Source organism: Phoca vitulina, unplaced genomic scaffold (assembly GCF_004348235.1).
Source record: "Phoca vitulina isolate PV1807 unplaced genomic scaffold, GSC_HSeal_1.0 scaffold4, whole genome shotgun sequence".
In the NCBI taxonomy this organism is placed as follows: Eukaryota; Metazoa; Chordata; class Mammalia; order Carnivora; family Phocidae; genus Phoca; species Phoca vitulina.
Window position 1 is genome coordinate 72,204,547 of NW_022589707.1, and position 19,748 is coordinate 72,224,294.

Sequence of the window (19,748 nt, forward strand, 5' to 3'; positions counted from 1 at the left end):
AAATAATCTGACACATGTTTTGATATTCTAAAATTGTATGATTCTCAAGATCAGTGATTCTTATAATACAAGTTTATGACAAACCAAATGAAACCTAACATATGTGACATTTCATCAATGATATAACTTATACGATTAAAAAAAAAATTCAGTGGGTTTTTATTGCAGTCAGTTCCCTCTGCTTCATGTATAAGTTGCTAAAACATTAAGAACAACTAAAATTACTAAAGAATAATAAAATTGAAAGAAAACATAAGACCCAATGGTCATGAAAATAATGAAATATTAAATAGAAAATTAGATTACTCTTTTTTTGGGGGGAAAAGACATTAGAGATTTAAAGTTTTTCTTTCAGAATATTTCATGATTGGAATAGGAATGACAGCCACTTTTGGGTGGGGGTGGGGGAAGAAGTGGGAATGAGAAGATAGAAGCAAACAATTGAAATTAACAATGGTAAATGTGCATCTTCACAAATATAACTTAAATTTTAGACATCTAACACACATACTCTGGGAATACATTTAGCAAATAGTTTTATGTGTACTAAACAGGATGAAAAATGAGTTTCTAGAATTCTCTTAAGAGTCTAAATAAAATATAAGCCCACGTAGTAATGAGTTCTGTGCTTGATTTCCAAATTCACTTCTAATGTTACAGAAGTTGTAATAATAAATAACCAACTTGCCAAGAAAGGAAAATTTATTTTTCGGTTAATTGTATTTGTGACTAATACTTGAAATAATATATAGAAGTTTTGTTTTATTATGTTGTCATGGCTAAAACATATATGAAATCATTTTTATTTAAAATGTAAGTGATAAAGTTTTAAATCTTTTTTCCCTTCTTAATAAAGTTTTATTTTTTGTGTATTATAGACAAAAGGTTCTCAAACCATGACACCCTCTGGCACCCAGAAAAAAGTTAAGAGAACTCTGCCAAATCCACCCCCTGAGGAGACCTCCACAGGCACTCAGTCAACATACAGCACAATGGGCACAGTTTCCAGGAGGAGGATCTGCAGAACCAACACAATGGCACGAGCCAAGATTCTCCAGGATATAGACAGAGAGCTTGATCTTGTAGAGAGGGAATCTGCAAAGCTGAGAAAGAAACAAGCAGAACTTGATGAGGAAGAAAAGGAGATTGATGCCAAGTTACGGTACCTGGAAATGGGAATTAACAGGAGGAAGGAGGCATTATTAAAGGAGAGAGAAAAGAGAGAGCGAGCCTACCTCCAGGGAGTAGCTGAGGATCGGGATTACATGTCTGACAGTGAAGTGAGCAGCACCCGACCAGCCCGAATAGAAAGTCAGCATGGCATAGAGCGACCAAGAACTGCTCCCCAAACTGAATTCAGCCAGTTTATACCACCGCAAACCCAAACAGAATCTCAACTAGTTCCTCCTACAAGTCCTTATACACAATACCAATATTCTTCCCCAGCTCTTCCTACCCAAGCACCTACCCCATACACCCAACAGTCCCATTTTCAGCAACAGACTTTGTACCATCAGCAAGTTTCACCTTATCAGACTCAACCAACATTTCAGGCTGTTGCAACAATGTCCTTCACACCTCAAGCTCAACCTACACCAACCCCACAACCTTCTTACCAGTTACCATCACAGATGATGGTGATACAACAAAAGCCACGGCAAACTACATTATATTTGGAGCCCAAGATAACTTCAAACTATGAGGTGATTCGCAACCAACCCCTGATGATAGCACCTGTTTCTACTGATAATACATATGCTGTTTCTCATCTTGGGAGTAAGTACAATAGCTTAGACTTGAGAATAGGATTGGAGGAAAGAAGTAGCATGGCAAGCAGTCCAATATCAAGCATATCTGCAGATTCTTTCTATGCGGATATTGACCATCATACTCCACGAAATTATGTCCTAATTGATGACATTGGAGAGATTACCAAAGGAACAGCAGCACTAAGCACTGCATTTAGCCTTCATGAAAAGGATCTGTCAAAAACAGATCGTCTCCTTCGATCCACTGAAACACGTAGGTCTCAAGAAGTGACGGATTTCCTAGCACCTTTGCAGACTTCCTCCCGATTGCATAGTTATGTGAAAGCAGAGGAAGATCCCATGGAAGATCCCTATGAGTTAAAGCTTCTGAAACATCAGATTAAACAAGAATTCCGTAGAGGGGCAGAGAGCTTAGATCACCTTGCTGGTCTTTCCCATTATTACCATGCTGATGTGGGCTATAGACATTTTCCAAAATCAGAAAAGTACAGCATTAGTAGACTCACACTTGAAAAACAAGCAGCAAAACAACTACCAGCAGCCATACTTTATCAAAAGCAATCAAAACATAAGAAGTCACTAATTGATCCTAAAATGTCAAAATTTTCACCCATTCAAGAAAGTAGAGATCTCGAACCTGATTATTCAAGCTATATGACTTCTAGCACTTCATCTCTTGGTGGCATTTCTTCCAGAGCAAGGCTTCTTCAAGATGACATCACTTTTGGCCTCAGAAAAAATATTACAGACCAACAGAAATTTATGGGGTCATCTCTTAGCACAGGGCTGGGCACATTAGGAAATACCCTAAGGTCGGCTTTGCAGGATGAAGCAGATAAGCCATACAGTAGTGGCAGCAGGTCCAGACCTTCTTCCAGACCTTCTTCTGTCTATGGCCTTGACTTATCAATTAAAAGAGATTCTTCCAGCTCTTCCCTAAGACTGAAAGCTCAAGAGGCTGAAGCTCTAGATGTTTCCTTTAGTCATGCATCACCTTCTGGCAGAACTAAGCCGACCAGCTTACCAATTAGCCAGAGTAGAGGAAGAATACCAATTGTGGCCCAAAATTCTGAAGAAGAAAGTCCACTCAGTCCCGTTGGCCAGCCAATGGGAATGGCCAGGGCTGCAGCTGGACCCCTTCCACCAATATCTGCAGACACCAGGGATCAGTTTGGATCAAGTCACTCATTGCCTGAAGTTCAGCAACACATGAGAGAAGAATCACGAACTCGAGGCTATGACCGTGACATAGCGTTCATCATGGATGACTTCCAACATGCCATGTCAGACAGTGAAGGTAAATTGGGCCTCACACTACCTTGTTACTCTCAAAACTCAAACTCTTGTTTTTCTGCATGTTTAATTTTCCTTCTCCAAGGATGTATTCTACTTTTCTTAGTGCGTCTTTTGCATGTTTACTTCAATTTTATTTCTTGTAAATGGAAATTTGATCTTGTGTATAGATTTCCTAGCATGCTTTTCTTTATTTCTCTTTAGTTTATTCTTTTATTGTTGTTTCTTGATTGCTTGCTTGATTTGTTTGGTGTCCACTTTTCTAAAACCATTATCAAGTAATTGTGTCAATAAAATATGGTCATCCTTTAAATCCATAGTTGGAAAGTTTGTCATTGTATGTTTCTTTTATCTTTTAAAAATGCATTTCTAAATGTATTGGTCAGTTTCTTTCAGTTTGTGAAATTATTAATATTTAGAGCCATTAAGTACTATTCTGCTAGACTTTGTAATAGAAAATTATTTATGTTATTTTTGTGATATCATTGTTCATTAATTCAGAGATGTTCTATTTTTGAGAATCTTTGGCTAAATCCCTGATATTAGTGTAATGTAGAATTTTATAATTCTCCTTAAATAAAGGATTAATATTTTTATTTCTCTCACTATGAATACCATAATTGACAAGTTTGTGCATTTTGCATTACATACTAGAAAGCTTAGCACTAAATATGATACTGACAAAAAATAATCGTGTCAGTACACAGGAAACATTCTTTAGATTTAGAATCAAAAATTTGCTCACTACTTTTGTGAGTTTAACAAGCTGAAGGCCTCCTAGTTGGTGTACCCATACAGGTTTTCCCTTGGCTTTGCTTTTTGCATCATCCCATTTTTTTATCCTAAATTGTTTTGCTAGTTTTTCTTTGAATAAATGATTTAAGGCAAGTATATACCTTAATTAAAAACTGGCTTATGATAATTTTGTTGTTGTTGTTGTTGAATCATATAGAATGATAGGATTTTAGAAAATTATCTACTCTAAATATAATTGTGAAGGCAAGGGAGGAGAGGTAAAAGGTTATATAGAGTCCTTTCCATGCCAGAAGCACTCATGACTTTTGGTCCTCTTTTTTCCCCTCCCTCTATGGTTTACATTTGAATGTAGGTGCGGTTTGAGTCCTGGAAATAAAATATTTCTCATTGAATACAAATATTATTACTTCATGCCTTTGAAGACTGCAGAGCACTAAACTAACATGAACAACAGCCCTTTAAATCTGACATTTTCCCTGAGGATTCACAGGAAAATAAGTGTTTATGAAAAGAATTTTACTTCTACTTCTATATATAGACACTAATACAATTTTAGAAGTTCAAATCTAGATTTGAATAGGATTAAGATAAGTCACTGGATCTGAAAGTGGACAGATTCCTTTTCTTAGTGAAATCCCAACAGACTAGTTCCTTTCTGATTTATTTTCTTCTCTACAGGCTATTGGATTGACCATTTTTATTGATAATTATTCAATTAATAAAGCACTTCATTTGTATATTTTTTTATTTAGTCAATTGTTTGTATCTCTCTAGTTAAACAAGAGTTATGATATTATGTGGAAGCAGTTTTTTTCTTTTTTCACAATCCACATTTTACACACATTTTATACATATAAAACAATTGCTGCAGAGGAATAAAAAGACTCTTCAATAATCACATTGGTAAAATAACAAGATAAAACAAAAACTTCAACAGGTTTGTTGTATAACTAAACACCTAAGGCTGTGTGTGCACATGGAGCATATATTTGAGAGAATTTGACAAATTCATTTATTCATCATGGATGTTTTGTCAACATGGTGTCAGACATTTAGATTTTTCTAGATATTCCAAAATGTGGTATTTATTTACATACAACCATATAAAAATAACCAAATGTTTTATTTCTCATTGATATGTTTGGAAGATGTATACTTCTAATCATTAAGGACTGTATGAAAAACATTGTTTTCATAAAGTAGATGATGACACATCATGCAACATACAAAATTATGAAATGTATAAAGATTATACCAAAGAAATAAATAATTAAAGTGAAATTTAGATGAAATTACACAATTAAACTAAAACATATTTAAAAATTAACCAGATAAGAAATTTAGTCATAAAGAACATACAGATACAGAATTAGACAAAGGACAACTATAACAAATTGAATTATATATGTAGTAGTATGTGTGTGAATTGTAGTGATTATCTTTAAAAGTTATAGTTTTAAAATGTTACATTTTTTTTTTTTTTTTTTTTGCTTTTAAATCACCTGAACATACTACTTTTCTTCTGGTAAAGCAATGGCCTACTTTTCTTTTGAAATCTTGGGATTCCTTGGGTTATTAAGGGAAAAAGTAGAAAATATTTTTCCTAATTACATAACTCATTTGTGAACTCATGAAATACAAAGAGTTTTTTAAATATATTTTTACCAAATATATGCCATATCCGTAATTCAGTGATACAAAGATCACTCTGAGAAGTGTAACATTCCAACAGGCTATTTAGTATTGGGTAGACAAAAACAAATTTAACTGCCTTCAAATTGTTGTGTGCTTTCTTTGAATTCAATTAAGCTCTAATTTATAGATTCTTAGAATATTTTTCATATGTGTTCTATATGACTTTAGTTAATTTTGAAATAGCTCACTTGAGGTAAAGTCTAGATAAGCATAATTTACATTGCTTAGTATTTATGGCCATCAGCTTGAAGTCCACAATTTGATGTGCATGCATGGTTGGTTAACTACAGAGCAGGAAGCCCTTTTTTGGAGCAGATTTGGAGGAAAACTAAGCTAAAAGCAAGTTATATTTATTTCTACAAACACAAATATTTTGTTGAAAACATTCTCTCAAAGTATACTCCAAGCCAAAAAAAAAAAAAAATCAGTATAGTCTCTTTTAAAAAAATTTCCAACCAATTTTTGACACTGAATAGAACTGAACTATTCCTATAACTTTGAATAATGCTTCACCCGAAAATAGCATACTTTTATTTTACATACAAGATTTCAAGAAAATATCATCAGTTTAAAACAAGGAGATGTTAATCTCCAGGCAATTATTTAAGTTAATTTGGAAAATTTTATAAAATTCAATTTTTAAAGTACAGATCTACCATGGCAGATCAGATAATTGCAGTTATAAACAACTAACATTTATGTCCAATTTGCTATAAATTATGAAGACAGAATACAACTTAAAAGTAGATTCATTCACTCTGGTTGCACTTGATTGATCTATAAACTTTTACGCAAAACATGACAGACATCCTAACTTAATTACATATTGAGTTATTGTAAGAAATAGTAGACAAAGTATGTAATCAGAAACAAATTGACAAAACTTGGATCAGGTTGAGATTCTGCTTTATTTGTATAGACATAGCCAAGAAAACATGACTTAAAGGATTGTTTCAAGTGCAATTAGCAAAGTTATATATTTAAGTGAAATCATATACTACATAATCCAAGATATGCATTTATTAAAATCAATATAGATTATTTTTTTCATGAGAAATAAATAATAAGAATATGTAAGAAGTAAAATAAGATAGTGTTACTATGGTTGGGGATAGTCTAGTTAAAGTTTTTAAGAGACTAATGATTACATTATAAATTTGTTTGGTATTTACTTATCAAATTTCATTACATTAAATATTTTTTCATAAGTTTAGTTTTTTAGTGTCAAATTAAAACTATGAAAAACCATAATATATTATCAAGGAGATTGTGAGTCAAGATTGTATAAATATTAATGAAGTTCAAGGGACAAATTAATATTTTTTTAATATGTATATCACAATTAGGGTATTTAACTTCTTTCTCTAGTTGATGATTAATTTTTCTGTTTCATTCATCTCCCAAACATTTATTGAATGTTATGGCATTTGCAAGGCATTGTTTTTAGTGTTGAGGGAGGGGGGAAAAAAAAGATCTGAGCCTTATCCTCAAGCAGTTTAGAAGCTCCTATTAGAGATCAGATAAGCGCACATACAACCACAAACCAGGTATGTAATATTGCATTTCCTCAAATTGAAGAATGACTAAATTATGACACATCATCAATCATCATATTTATTTGGGGGACATGCTGTGGTTAATCAGAGGAGGTGACCACAGGACCAAGATCACAGGAGTTATGGAGGTGAGTAGTGGTGTATATGCTATGGGTTTGCCAGTCCTACCAGCAAAAATGTAATGGAAATTGCCTGGCAAAAAATGTGTTGGGAAGTTTTGGAAGAAAAGATAATCAAGGATATAGGCATAAAAAGAAAACTATGATGAGTTAGAAGAACTCAAAAGTATGGTTTTGTAGATGCTAGAATTTCAAGAAAGCCTAAGTTGATAACACCATCAACAAATCTTTCAGGATGAGAACTTGAGAAGGGCTGCTCCATCTGCCATTTAGAAAGCAACAGTGTAGGGCGCCTGGGTGGCTCAGTTGGTTAAGCCACTGCCTTCGGCTCAGGTCATGATTCCAGAGTCCTGGGATCGAGTCCCACATCGGGCTCCCGGCTCAGTGGGGAGCCTGCTTCTCCCTCTGACCCTATCCCCTCTCATGCTGTTTCTCTCTCTCTCTCTCTCTCTCAAATAAATAAATAAATAAAAACCTTTAAAAAAAAAAAAAGAAAGCAACAGTGTATTTCCAGAGATCCTTTTTACAAATTAGGGATCCTTTTGCAAAGAATAAAACTTTATATGAAGTCAAATTCTATATGTTAGGTAAAATGGGATTTTTTTGGTCACTAATTAATAGCTTTTAAAAAAAGCCTTGGAAGTACTAAGAACTGAATGGGATGAATAATTTAAAATAATTATGTACTTAAATATGGTTACATTTTCAAAAAAGTATTCTAAGATGTCAAGTTTTGTCACATTGTAAGTATAAAAAGCAGTCAGTGAACTCTTCAATCTTACTCCTAAATCCATGGCCACATGGAAAATAATTGTTTAATTTTTAATAAAATATTCTAAATATACTTTAATAGTAGGCTACTAGGTGAGTATGGCACACATGTTCCTTGCAATAATACCTGGGATCCTCTTAGAAATAAATGTTTTCACTTCTTTATCGAATGTCATAGAAATGTCTTGATGACTCACTTGATGTTCAAAGCCAGCAGCCACATGTTAGTGATTGATATGATAGTGGGAAAGTGACAGAATCTTCTGTAGTGAAGGAAGACATTTTTCTTAGATGTTAGTGGTGGGTGGTAGGTAGTGGGAAGAGATGAGGAGGTAGGAACTAAAGGGTTGAGGTTGAATAGAATGACTTCTGAGGAATATTCACTCGTTCATTTATTCAGTCACTATCTAAATTTCTTCTCATTTAAAATTTAATTTTGTTTTATTTTGCTCTGAGAGGCTGAACAAGTGTGTACATTATTTTTTTTAAGTTATTCCATGGTACAAAATTTTTATCATAGTATTGGAAATGATTTTTCTCATCCTCTTAGGAGTTGTATTTGAAATGCATGAATGGTTAACAAGCCTGGAGCATGTTGGTATTTCAGAACATCTGCTGTCCTCTATGATCTGTATTAGTTGTGGTTGCAATGTTTGATATTTCCTTGGTCTCCAAAGCCTATCATCTGCGTCGTGAAGAAACAGATTGGTTTGACAAACCCAGGGAGTCTCGTTTGGAAAATGGACATGGTCTGGATCGCAAACTACCAGAAAGATTGGTCCACTCTAGACCAGTTAGTCAACATCAAGAGCAAGTAAGTGCTATATTGAGAAATCTCTTTTAGATTTATCCCCCACCACCACAAAAAAATCAGCCAATCCATCAATCAGCCAATCAAATAGTCGGTCATCCTAGAATGGTCTCAGTTATCCTAAAATGCATGGGACTTTTGTCAATCAAGTTCATAAAAAATTTTTTTTTCAGTAAATTAAAGTACTGAATAACTTACTTAATCATCCCTGGCTGTCAACATTGCAGCATAGCTGTAGTGCTTCTACTGGGCAATTTAAGTGATTCATTCTTCCAAAAGATAGTTAAATTTGTACAACATACCCAACACTACTATGCAAGGTCAACACATATAGCTCCTAAAGACCTTACAGAATATTGGGTGAAATAGATATGGGTAATTTCAGTGCTTTCCAGTAACAGTGTGTTCAGGTGTTAAGAAATAGCAAATAAGGGGGTGACCAAACCAAGTGAGCTGGGGACAGGGAACGCTTCACTTTGGGAAAGAGGGGAACTTATATCTTAGAGTCTATTATATGGACATGTTTGTTTTATATTTATCTTTGGATTTTATCATCAGAAAAACTCAAACTAGATACTATTAATATCCATTTTATGTTCTTTAAAGATTTATTTATTTTAGAGAGAAGGCGCGCATGCGTGTGTGAGCAGGGGAGGCGGCAGTGGTGGAGGAGGGGCAGAGGGAGAGGGAGAGAGAGAACCTCAAGCAGACTGCCAGCTGATCACGGAGCCTCGTGCAGGGCTCAGTGTCACAACCCTGAGGTCAGACCTGAGCCCCCCAGGTGCCCCAATTAATATCTATTTATAAATGAAACGAAAACTTAGAGATAAATTTCACAGTTAGATAAATATGATACTAAAATTCATGGTCATCTTCACTTTAGAACAAATGAGGTGACGTTTGAGTGAGTTTTGAAAGACACATAGGAGATCAACAGTTGGATAAATTGAGAGAGATTCCTCTGGTAAGCCCAGTGGCCTAAATCAGTTGCCTTAAGAGATCAGATATTTGCAGGCTGTGTACCCATAATCATTAAAATACCCATAGAGAGAGTTATTTCATACACATTAATTCCTAAATAATCCTGTCTGATTAGTGATTCTCTGATATAGAAGACAACTCAATTTTGAACAACAAAGGTAAACCATATGAGTTTACTGTAATTTACTTCAGTGTTGGTCACGTTAAATTGTAAAAGAGATGATTTTCATCACACATATAAGTACCATTGAAAAGATAGTATCTATACTCAAATTTGATTTCTTCCAAAGCAGTTTAAATTTTCATGGACAAATTTCTAGCTGTTAAATAGAATTTCTTTATCTCAGGAACATCTGGGTGGTTCAGTCAATTAAGGGGCCAACTCTTGATTTTGGCTCAGGTCATGATCTCAGGGTCCTGGCCTGGAGCCCCGCATCAGACTCCATGTTCAGTGAGGAGTCCGCTTCAGGATTCTCCCTCTCCCTCTGCCCTTCTCCCTGCTCTGTCTCTTTCTCTCTCTCTCTCTCTCTCTCACTCTCTCTCAAATAAATAAATCTTTTTTAAAAAAAGAATTTATCTCAAAATTTTGTTCTGTATTGGTTTTATGTATGCTATCATATTTTCTAGAAATCTTGGAATTATTTTCTATATATTATAAATATTTTTAGTTTTTGATATCTTTAATAAGATTATAGTTTAGTCCTATCCCCCACCCATCTTCCCTCTGGTAAACATGTGGGGGGGATGGGTCAAATAGGTAATGGAGATTAAGAAATACACTTATGATGAAAATAAATAAATAATTAAATATTTTTTTGAAAAAGTTTTGGTTTAGGGCTGTGTTTACCTCTGTATACATGTCCATATACTTCCATTTCTTTGTACTTCATTTCAATGTATGAGACAATTGAATTAGACTTTTCTTAGATTACCTTGTTATTAAAATCATATTTATAGCTGTAGTTCAATCTCATCAATTAGATCAGCCTAATGAGCAAGGAAAATAATAAAATCATTCTGAACATGTTTATAAAATGTAAATTTACCTCTTTTTATCTATAATTACTAGAATAATAAATCTGTCAGCTGAAAATAGCTTCCTTGAATATATTTTACTGTAAAAATCTCTCTATATTGACTTACTTTTTATATCTTACCTGTCTCCTTTGTTTCTTTGAAGTTTATTATTTCCCACAAACCTACATTTAGTCAATGAAAGCACAAATCCTTTAAAGAAATCTTAGTAAGATGAAATATATAAACTGGAGAGCTAGAAAATAACTCCCAATTATTTTCTGACATTACTATTTCCACAAATATTTAGAATAGTCTTGTCTGTCTAATTTATTCAGCCAGTATTCTTGAAGGATACATTTTAACATAATCTGTGTCCACCTCAAAAAATATTTTCTGGAATTCTTTTGTATGTAGATGAAACATTAATAACCTTAATGGCACTTTTTGATTTTAATTTTCTGTTGCTAACATCTGCAGATTTATGATTTTAATCCACTGAGGATATAATACATCTTATTTAAACAAAATACAGACCAATATAATGGCCAAAATTAAGCAGAATATATTTAAGAATCATTTCATGAATTTCCTGCTATTTTTTATAAAGTAGAAAATGTAAGGATCCTTGTTAGAATTATTTATAGGTAAATGTAATAAAATAATGTGTAATTTCTTATTAAAAGTTATTTTTTACATTTAGTTTTTTAATTTTTTTTATTTTTATATCTAACATACAGACAAAAAACTACACATGCAGTTACCAAAACTGCAAACAGGCAGAATTATAAACTACGTATAAAGTGAACAATAATATAACCAACACACAGACCAAGAAAGGGAATATGCTTGCCCCAGACACCCCTATGTGCCCCTTCCAGATGGTAATCCTCAACCTCCTTCAAAAAAGTAACAAATATGCTAACTTTTGTGACAATAACTTCTTTGTTTTTCTTCATAGTTTTTTCTAAACAAGCTACATAGAAGGTGACATATGTTTTGATTACATTTACCTAACACTAAAAAATCATGGTATTTTTTTGCATTCACATTTATCTTAAAGTACTGTTTTTGTCATTAACTCATCATAATTGTGTTTTGGTCTAGAGAGAATAGCAAAATGGTGTTCTTATTTTATTCACTTGTTTGATCTCTAATCATAAAAAGGTAATATTGAGCTCTTGGTACTAATAAACCCGGATGCTTTTATTTGGAAACTTACACATAACAAGAATTTATACTCATAAAATGCCCTGCAGGCAAAAGTAATAAAACCAAATTGATTAATACAAACATGAACTTATCTGCTTTAAAAATAACATATAAAAATACATGAGAAACAGAAAATTTTTTCTGAATTTTTATTAGACTCAAGATCATATTATTTGAATATATGCATCATATATATATATATATTTGAAAGGAAAGAAATGTGGATTTGCTTTATTCACTTCATCTATAAATAGGGCTAATAGCCCTCACAGGGTAATTATAAAGGTCAACACTTCTTGATTAGTATCAAATGCCTCCACGTTCTGCACTTATGCCCATGTCTTCTGCAGTCTTCGTGCAACTGCATTATTGAGGTACATTAAGGTCCTCTGAGAGAGCCATTCTTCCTCTATATTCTGGGCCTTTGGGTATCCTGTTCCCTTTCCCTGAACAGTCCTCCTCTCATCTTGGCTCCTCTACTCGTTACGTAGGTCTCCGTGTATGTGCCCCATCTTATAAGAAGCCTTCTCTCACACTACCACCACCACCTCCCCACACACCAGGGCAAGTGTTCTTCCTTTGTGCTCCAGTAGTATTGCATGCATTACGTCACAGGCTATGAGCTCCTAGAGAGCAGGGGCTCCCTGCTGCATCCACCGCAGTTCTACAAGGGCCTAGCACAGTACTTGGAGCACAGGAAGGACACTCTCTCCCCTGTATCTAGCATGCATGGTGTTTAGGAGAGGGAAAAAGATGAATGTCCCTATGAATAAACAGTATGTTAACACAAGTGTTATTATTTCATAAGTATGAAGGCTCAATTATTCATGAAAATATCTGTAGGTAGAGAAGAATCCTTTTGCTGGGAGGCATAAAGGTGATAGCCCTTTCAGTGCAGAATCACCAAAAGACAGTAATACCAGAGACACACAGTCGGGAAAAAGTGTGGGCACTACTTGACATCAGTCCTGCCCTCATTCCTACTTTTATTTGGCAGAAGCAACACTGACCCTGAAACTCCATCTGCTGGAGAACTCTGAACATTGACCTGCAATGCTTAGAAAAAAGCTAAGATCCAACTAGTTCATACATGGAAGACAGATACCACTGCTTTCTACAGACTTTTGGTCACTTTGATCATAATTATGGCAGTTTCATGTTTTTGATTTATTAAGTGAGTTTGTGATGCTAGCTATAGACAGTCTCTGAAATTACAGGAGGTGCTATGAGGTTTTCTGAAAGCAACATTTTATGGAAATGAAGATGCTAACATCCCTTCTACTAACATCATCAGAGGTACAAATTAGAAGGTGATAATGGCTAGCTGATAAAACTCTGCTGAAAAGTTTGGAAAATCTTACAGCTCTCCTAGACTGTGCAACAAATGCACTTGAGTTTACATCACCTTCCCCCTAGTCTAGAGAATTGGAAAGAATAGCATAATGAAAATGCATTTTCTTACTTTATTGTTGACCAAGTGGAAAAAAGTGACTTTTTAAGATTGTGGCCAAATAGAACATGAAATTAAAGATACTTAAAATGAAATCATGCCAATTTGAATTAGTTATCTACAGTACCAAAGCAAAATTCAGTTATATCTAATAGTTGTAGTATTTTCAATGAACATGGTTTAATTTTCAGTAAAAAAAAGTAAGATCATTAAATGCAGATTGGGGAGGGAGGAATAAAAGTGGAAGAAGGGAAATAGAAGGAGAAAAGATGAAGGGAGGGAAAGTAAGAAAGGCAGAGGAGAGAAATTGAGAGGGAAGAAGAAAGCAGGCAGAGGTAGACAGATACCGACACAGAGAAAATAAGACGGAGAATCAAGGGAAAATGTACACACTCTTCTTGCCATGAATATAAATAAATAAGGTTCGGTGGCTTACGAAGTTATAGTGGCACAAATTATCTAGACGAACCAATTATACTGCCCATGATTTATTCATAATCTTGCAAACAACAGTTCTACTTTGAAGAGTTCAGATAATATCCCTGGACTCAACAGGATTCTGCTGTTTGGGGAGTGTTTTCTGTTCATCAGAAACCTGATTAAGCTTATTCTTTCCTGAAGAGAAGAAAAGCGACAGGCTATAATTTAAGCTTGCATTTTTCAACACGTATTTTACTTTTAATATGTAGAATTTCAACAGCCTTACAGGTGGATTTACACATTAAAACCACACGAGTATTCAAGGAATCACAAGTCAACATCTCTTGGGTTCTAACTTCTATTTAATATTTTGGTTTAGTTCTCTTACAGACTTCTTAAACGTATTCTGAAATAGGTAATATTGCATGTCTCTTTACTAAACTTTATTTTGTTTGTAATTTTAGTCAAATTTTTCTAAGGTGATAGAACATTTCATACTAATAAAATCCTCAATATAGATATGACTAAATATTTCACTATTTTTATCTTGTATTGTTTCACAAATCTCATTTAAAAGCAAAGTACCATAAAATATAAAACGTAAGTTTGCATTCACTAATTTGTTTCAGAAGTCTCATTTTGCCAGGGGAAAACAGCGATAATGCAATCTCTAGTATTCTCATATTCAAGTCTCAAAAATGAGAGTCGGAATCACAGGCTAGCCACAGTAGCTTTCAGGGTTGATGTTTCTACCCGAAGGAATGTGAACAGTAAATGAGGAATAACTCCATCAGTAACACAGCTTTGAATAAAAGGAAGGCCTCAGAAAGAATTACAATGAGCAAAAGCTTTATTTGTGTAGAACTAGCCTCAGCATCCAGTGTGCATTGGCATTTCTAGTAGGTATGCATAGCAAAAGCACAACTTTACAATAAAATCAAAGCAACACAAATGTAAAACAGTCCTATTAGAGTGATAAAGATGTATAGTAGGAGGATTTTTTTTTTTCTGCCTTTTCTCCGCCAGCACCACTTAATTGCCAAAAATTAAAAATACCTTTCCGTTTCTAGGCTGCCCAGAACAAAATCAGAGACTCACTCGTTTTCACATATGTTGTCTACACTGTCATTCATGTACTACTATAGGAACAGACATCCTCTAGTACCTGTTAAGTGTACCTATCAATTTCCCAAACACAGAAAATCAGTTTGCAAGAGTGATTGGTTATAAATATAAAGATCACAATCAACTCAGAAACTGATAATACTGTATAGTGTAAGATGCTTAAATTGTGATCATTTGAGAATCTGGTAATATTTTTTTATTGATTGAATCAACACACTTAAAACAAATCTAAATCTGTATATTGCATTTTAAGTGCCTTTAAACATTGATTGTTCACCTTATCATATGTATATCTTAGATTATGCAGATGAACGGGAAGACTATGCACTACATCTTTCCTCATGCAAGGATAAAAATAACAAGAGACTCGAAGGATCACACAGTTTCAGGTAAAGGAAATCAAATAATCTACTTCTTATTTTAATATCAGATTAGGATATGTATTTGGATTTCAGTTTAGATGACTTACCAAATTTTAGAAAATACTACTTTTTATGTCAAAAATTGTGTTTTGGAGAATTTCAAAAAATAAGCAGGCTACACATTTGAAAATAAAAGATTATAAGGGCATGGTCATTAATATGACAAATTACTAAGTGGTACACATTTAGATCCATTTTTTCCTTAATTGCATTTTTAAAACATACATGGCATTATAATACTCCATAATTATTGCTCCGAGCAATATGGCCACTGGTTTTAGAACTACAAAACATCCTTACACAGGTAGTAGAGATCTCTGATTCTTCTAAGGAATAAACCCCTCTATACCTTGTCAATTTGAACATTATCAATTATGCTGAGTTTTTGTTTGTTTACTTGTTTGTGTTCTTATGTGAACCAAAACATATGACAGGTTTCTACGCTTTTTATTTTGAAAAAATTTTAGATTCCTAGAAAATTCTGGACTCCCAGAAAATAGTATGGTCAGTTCTTCTGCCCATCCTTTACTCAGTTTCCCTAATGTTAACATCTATCTAATAACGATCAGGAGATCAAAACCAGGAAGTTAACATTAGTTAATATGGTACTATTAAAACAGCTACAAGCCTTGGGGTGCCTGGCTGGCTCAGTCAGTACAGCATGCAACTCTTGATGTCAGGGTTGTAGGTTCAAGCCCCACGTTGGGTGTAGAGATTACCTAGAAGTAAAATCTTTAAAACACACGCACATCTACAAGCCTTCTCTAGAGTTTTAGTATTCCCACTTACCCACTAAATTCTTTTTTTTTTCCCAGTCCAGGATCCAATACGGATCTCATATTGCATTTAGCTGTCATCCCTTCTTCGTCTCCAGTCTGATAGTTTCACAATCTTTGTGTTTCATGACCTTGATGCTTTTAAAAGATAATGGAATTTTTATATCATAAATTTTTTTTGTTTAGATCTTTGAGGCAAAATATAAATCCTGTCAAAGTTAATGACTTTTGAAATATGAATAGTACCTATATTCTCATTCAAGTATATTCCTTGTGTTTATAGACACTGTACATCAACAGAAAATATTCATAAATATATATGTTTATGTATATATATGAACATATGTAGAGGTGATGTATCTAACATGGTATATGTGCTGGAGGGTTTTTTTTTCCTGCAAGGACTGATATAACAAAGGACAAAAATAGATATTTTTTCAGTTTACTTGCTCCTGTTCTTTGCATATTTTAGACCATGGAGCATGAAGAAGTGGAACAGGTTTTGCTTTGAGCAATTTTCCTCTCTTTATTTTCATAGAGAATGAATCGATTAAGAGTCTAATGCTGTTTTCCTTTTAAGATTGGGTAATTTTTCTCCTACCAGAGACAGATAATTTAAACTTTCATAGTTTTATTGCATGCACACTGTATTTTAAGCACTGATGAAAATTCCAGGGGTAAATCTTAAAATCCATGGGCTCTATGGATTGGAATAATTACAATGGAATAACTCTATGGAATAATTACTTCTACAAACTATTTCAGTTCCCTCCAGCTCATAAAGCAAAACAACATTGTACTTTCCAACAATGCCAAATTTTTTTTTAGTGCGAACAACAGAAATCTTACTAAATCACCAGAATTCTATATCACTGTATCTATCTTCTAGCTGTATTATTGCTTTTATACTGCGTTAGTCATCCCCTCAACCTTCTTACCTGTCTTTTGCAACTTATTATTTTGTTTTATTAGGAAAAAAGTTTTAAAATATATGAAAGACAGAAATGAGAGCTACTAATATCTCATTATAAATACTCTAGCCTGAAAACTAAATTCAGTTTCCTCTGTATATAGATTTTATGAAATGAGAAACAAGAATCATTGTTTTGAACAATATGTTTACTAGTAGGGTTCTGTATCATCTCTCTGCATGCCCCTTTTTCTTTTGATATTTACCTAATATAAAAATAAAAATATTTTCCCCATTATTTTCCCTTGCATTGAATACTACTGAATATATTTTCCATGTGTACTTGGGTAGCATAATTTCATAGTAAATTAAATGTTTTGAAGCAATTCATGTTGTTTTCAAATAAATCTTCAGTACCTCAAAGGGATTTAAATACACGTATATGCAAAGCTAGAGTGAGAAATGACTTCTATGGCAAACAAGGTCTAAAAGGTCTAAGCTAATGGCAGGCAAACCCTAGCACAGAGCATCTGTGCTCCTGGCGGATCTCTCCGTTGTTTGCCACTCAACCAAAAGCCTTTTTTGCTTAACTGAACGTTTGGTGATATTAAAGATTTACTGTTGTTTTTTGGCTATGGTTACCACTTTTGATGTTAACGTTTTTAATAAAAATTAAGGGTAGTTTTTTTTTTTTTTTTAGAGATACATACTGAAATATTTGCAAAACAATACCTTGTCTGGGATTTCTTTCAAAATTAGTTGTGTGGAGAATGGTGAAGGAATAGATGAGAAAATTGACCATGATTTGATAATGGTTGGAGTTGGAAGATTGACCACACTGGGTTTTATTATAGGCTTGCATTACTTTTTTATATGTATGACTTTTTCCATAATAAAAAGATTAAGTTCCCGTTTGTTTTTCATATTTAGAGAAAATGAGCAGTGGCTTGTAGCTTCATCAGTAGTGAAAAAGCTATCTAACCAAAAATTTAAATGCCTTTGTAAATACGATAGGATGTAAGCAAGGAAGGAGTGAAAAATAAAATGTTATATATCTGCCCTCCCTAACAGAAGGTCCAAATAGTCATTAGTGCATTTTCATTTTGGTTATATAAACCCACTGAAAGTAGAAAAACTGTGTATCTTTTATGATAGTTTAATAAGCCATTCTAGGGGCGCATGGGTGGCTCAGTTGGTTAAGTGTCTGCCTTCCACTCAGGTCATGATCCCAGAGTCCTGGATCAAGCCCCGCATCAGCATTGGGCATTGGCATCTTAGGCTCCCTACTCAGCAGGGAGCCTGCTTCTCTTTCTCTGCCCCTCCCCCACTCGTGCTCTCTCTCTTGCTCTCAAATAAATAAATGAAATCTTCTTTAAAAAATTAAAGAAAATAAACCACCCTAACAGGGTGTAGCATTAAAATGTTTTATAAGAATTACGTGAAACAAGTATACCTCACAAAAAAAAGAAAAAATATTTTTATTTTTTGGAATCAAAAAGAATTTCAAAATAGAAGACAGGAATAGAAAGTGTGTGTTTTATTTATTGTTTCCTCTGTGTGTTTCGCAAAGTTCGAGCAGGAGACCCTCATGGTTTCCAAGATTCTTTCATGGGGTCCACAAAGAACTATTTTCATAGTAAATGGTAAGGTAGCACTTGCCTTACACCCCCATTTTCTTGTGAATATGCGCAGTAGAGGTCTTTGGAGGTTACACGATGCGTGCCATCACAACAGGCTGTCCACAGAGCAGATATGAGCATTTAGCTGTATTTCATTTAGCTCAGTTTTAAGGGGATTTGCAATAATGTGAAACACCACCACCCATCTCATAAGTGTTTTATTTTTTTATTTTTTTACTTTTTTTTTAAAGATTTTTTATTTTTCAACAGAGAGAGAGACAGCTAGAGAGGGAACACAAGCAGGGGGAGTGGGAGAGGGAGAAGCAGGCTTCCCGCTGAGCAGGGAGCCCGATGTGGGACTCGATCCCAGGACCCTGGGATCATGACCCGAGCCGAAGGCAGACGCTTAACGACTGAGCCACCCAGGCGCCCATAAGTGTTTTATTTTTAAAATACAGTCATTTTTATTAAAAATGTAATTATTTTAACATAGAATGAGTTCATTTTAAATTCATGAATAAATGTTTTTAAATTCTCAGTCTTAAATTATGATACGGGCCTGTAATCCGTATGAACAAAAGCTCTTTGAGGTCCTTAGTAATATTAAAGAGTATAAATGGCTATTTAAAACAAAATGTTTGAGAACCATTACTCTAAGGATATTTATAGAGAACATTAAAAAAAATATAAATAAGCTTTTTCTCTTCCTGTAAAAAAAACTATACAACATAAAATGTATTTTGCAACTGTTTTTATAACTCATATTGGATAAATTTTTAATTGTTTGTTAATATTTATTGAACACGCCTGGTGTGCTTTACATTGGGTTGATTGCTAGGGTAATAGAATGAACACAACACATATCCTTATCTACAACTTACTCATAATTCAGTAGTAAAATCTGAAATATAAGTAATTATTACAATAGAATTTTAGGAATAACTTAGATAAAGCCAAGGAATTTATAAAACATTATTTTCATACCTATACACTTGTATGTATAAGTGTGTACACACATATATTTATGTACCACTATTTATATTTTTGTG

The 19,748-nt window shown here is 33.8% G+C and overlaps 1 protein-coding gene across 3 annotated transcripts in view; it reads left to right on the plus strand.

The window, feature by feature from the left end:
- Positions 1-19,748, plus strand: part of PCLO (piccolo presynaptic cytomatrix protein) — a 395,644-nt gene that overhangs the window by 244,710 nt on the left and 131,186 nt on the right. For all 3 annotated transcript variants that reach the window (XM_032402272.1, XM_032402273.1, XM_032402274.1), the window contains exons 7-9: positions 879-3,066; positions 8,637-8,773; positions 15,271-15,361. In XM_032402272.1, the coding sequence (XP_032258163.1) occupies positions 879-3,066; positions 8,637-8,773; positions 15,271-15,361 (2,416 nt within the window). The remainder of the gene's footprint in view (positions 1-878; positions 3,067-8,636; positions 8,774-15,270; positions 15,362-19,748) is intronic.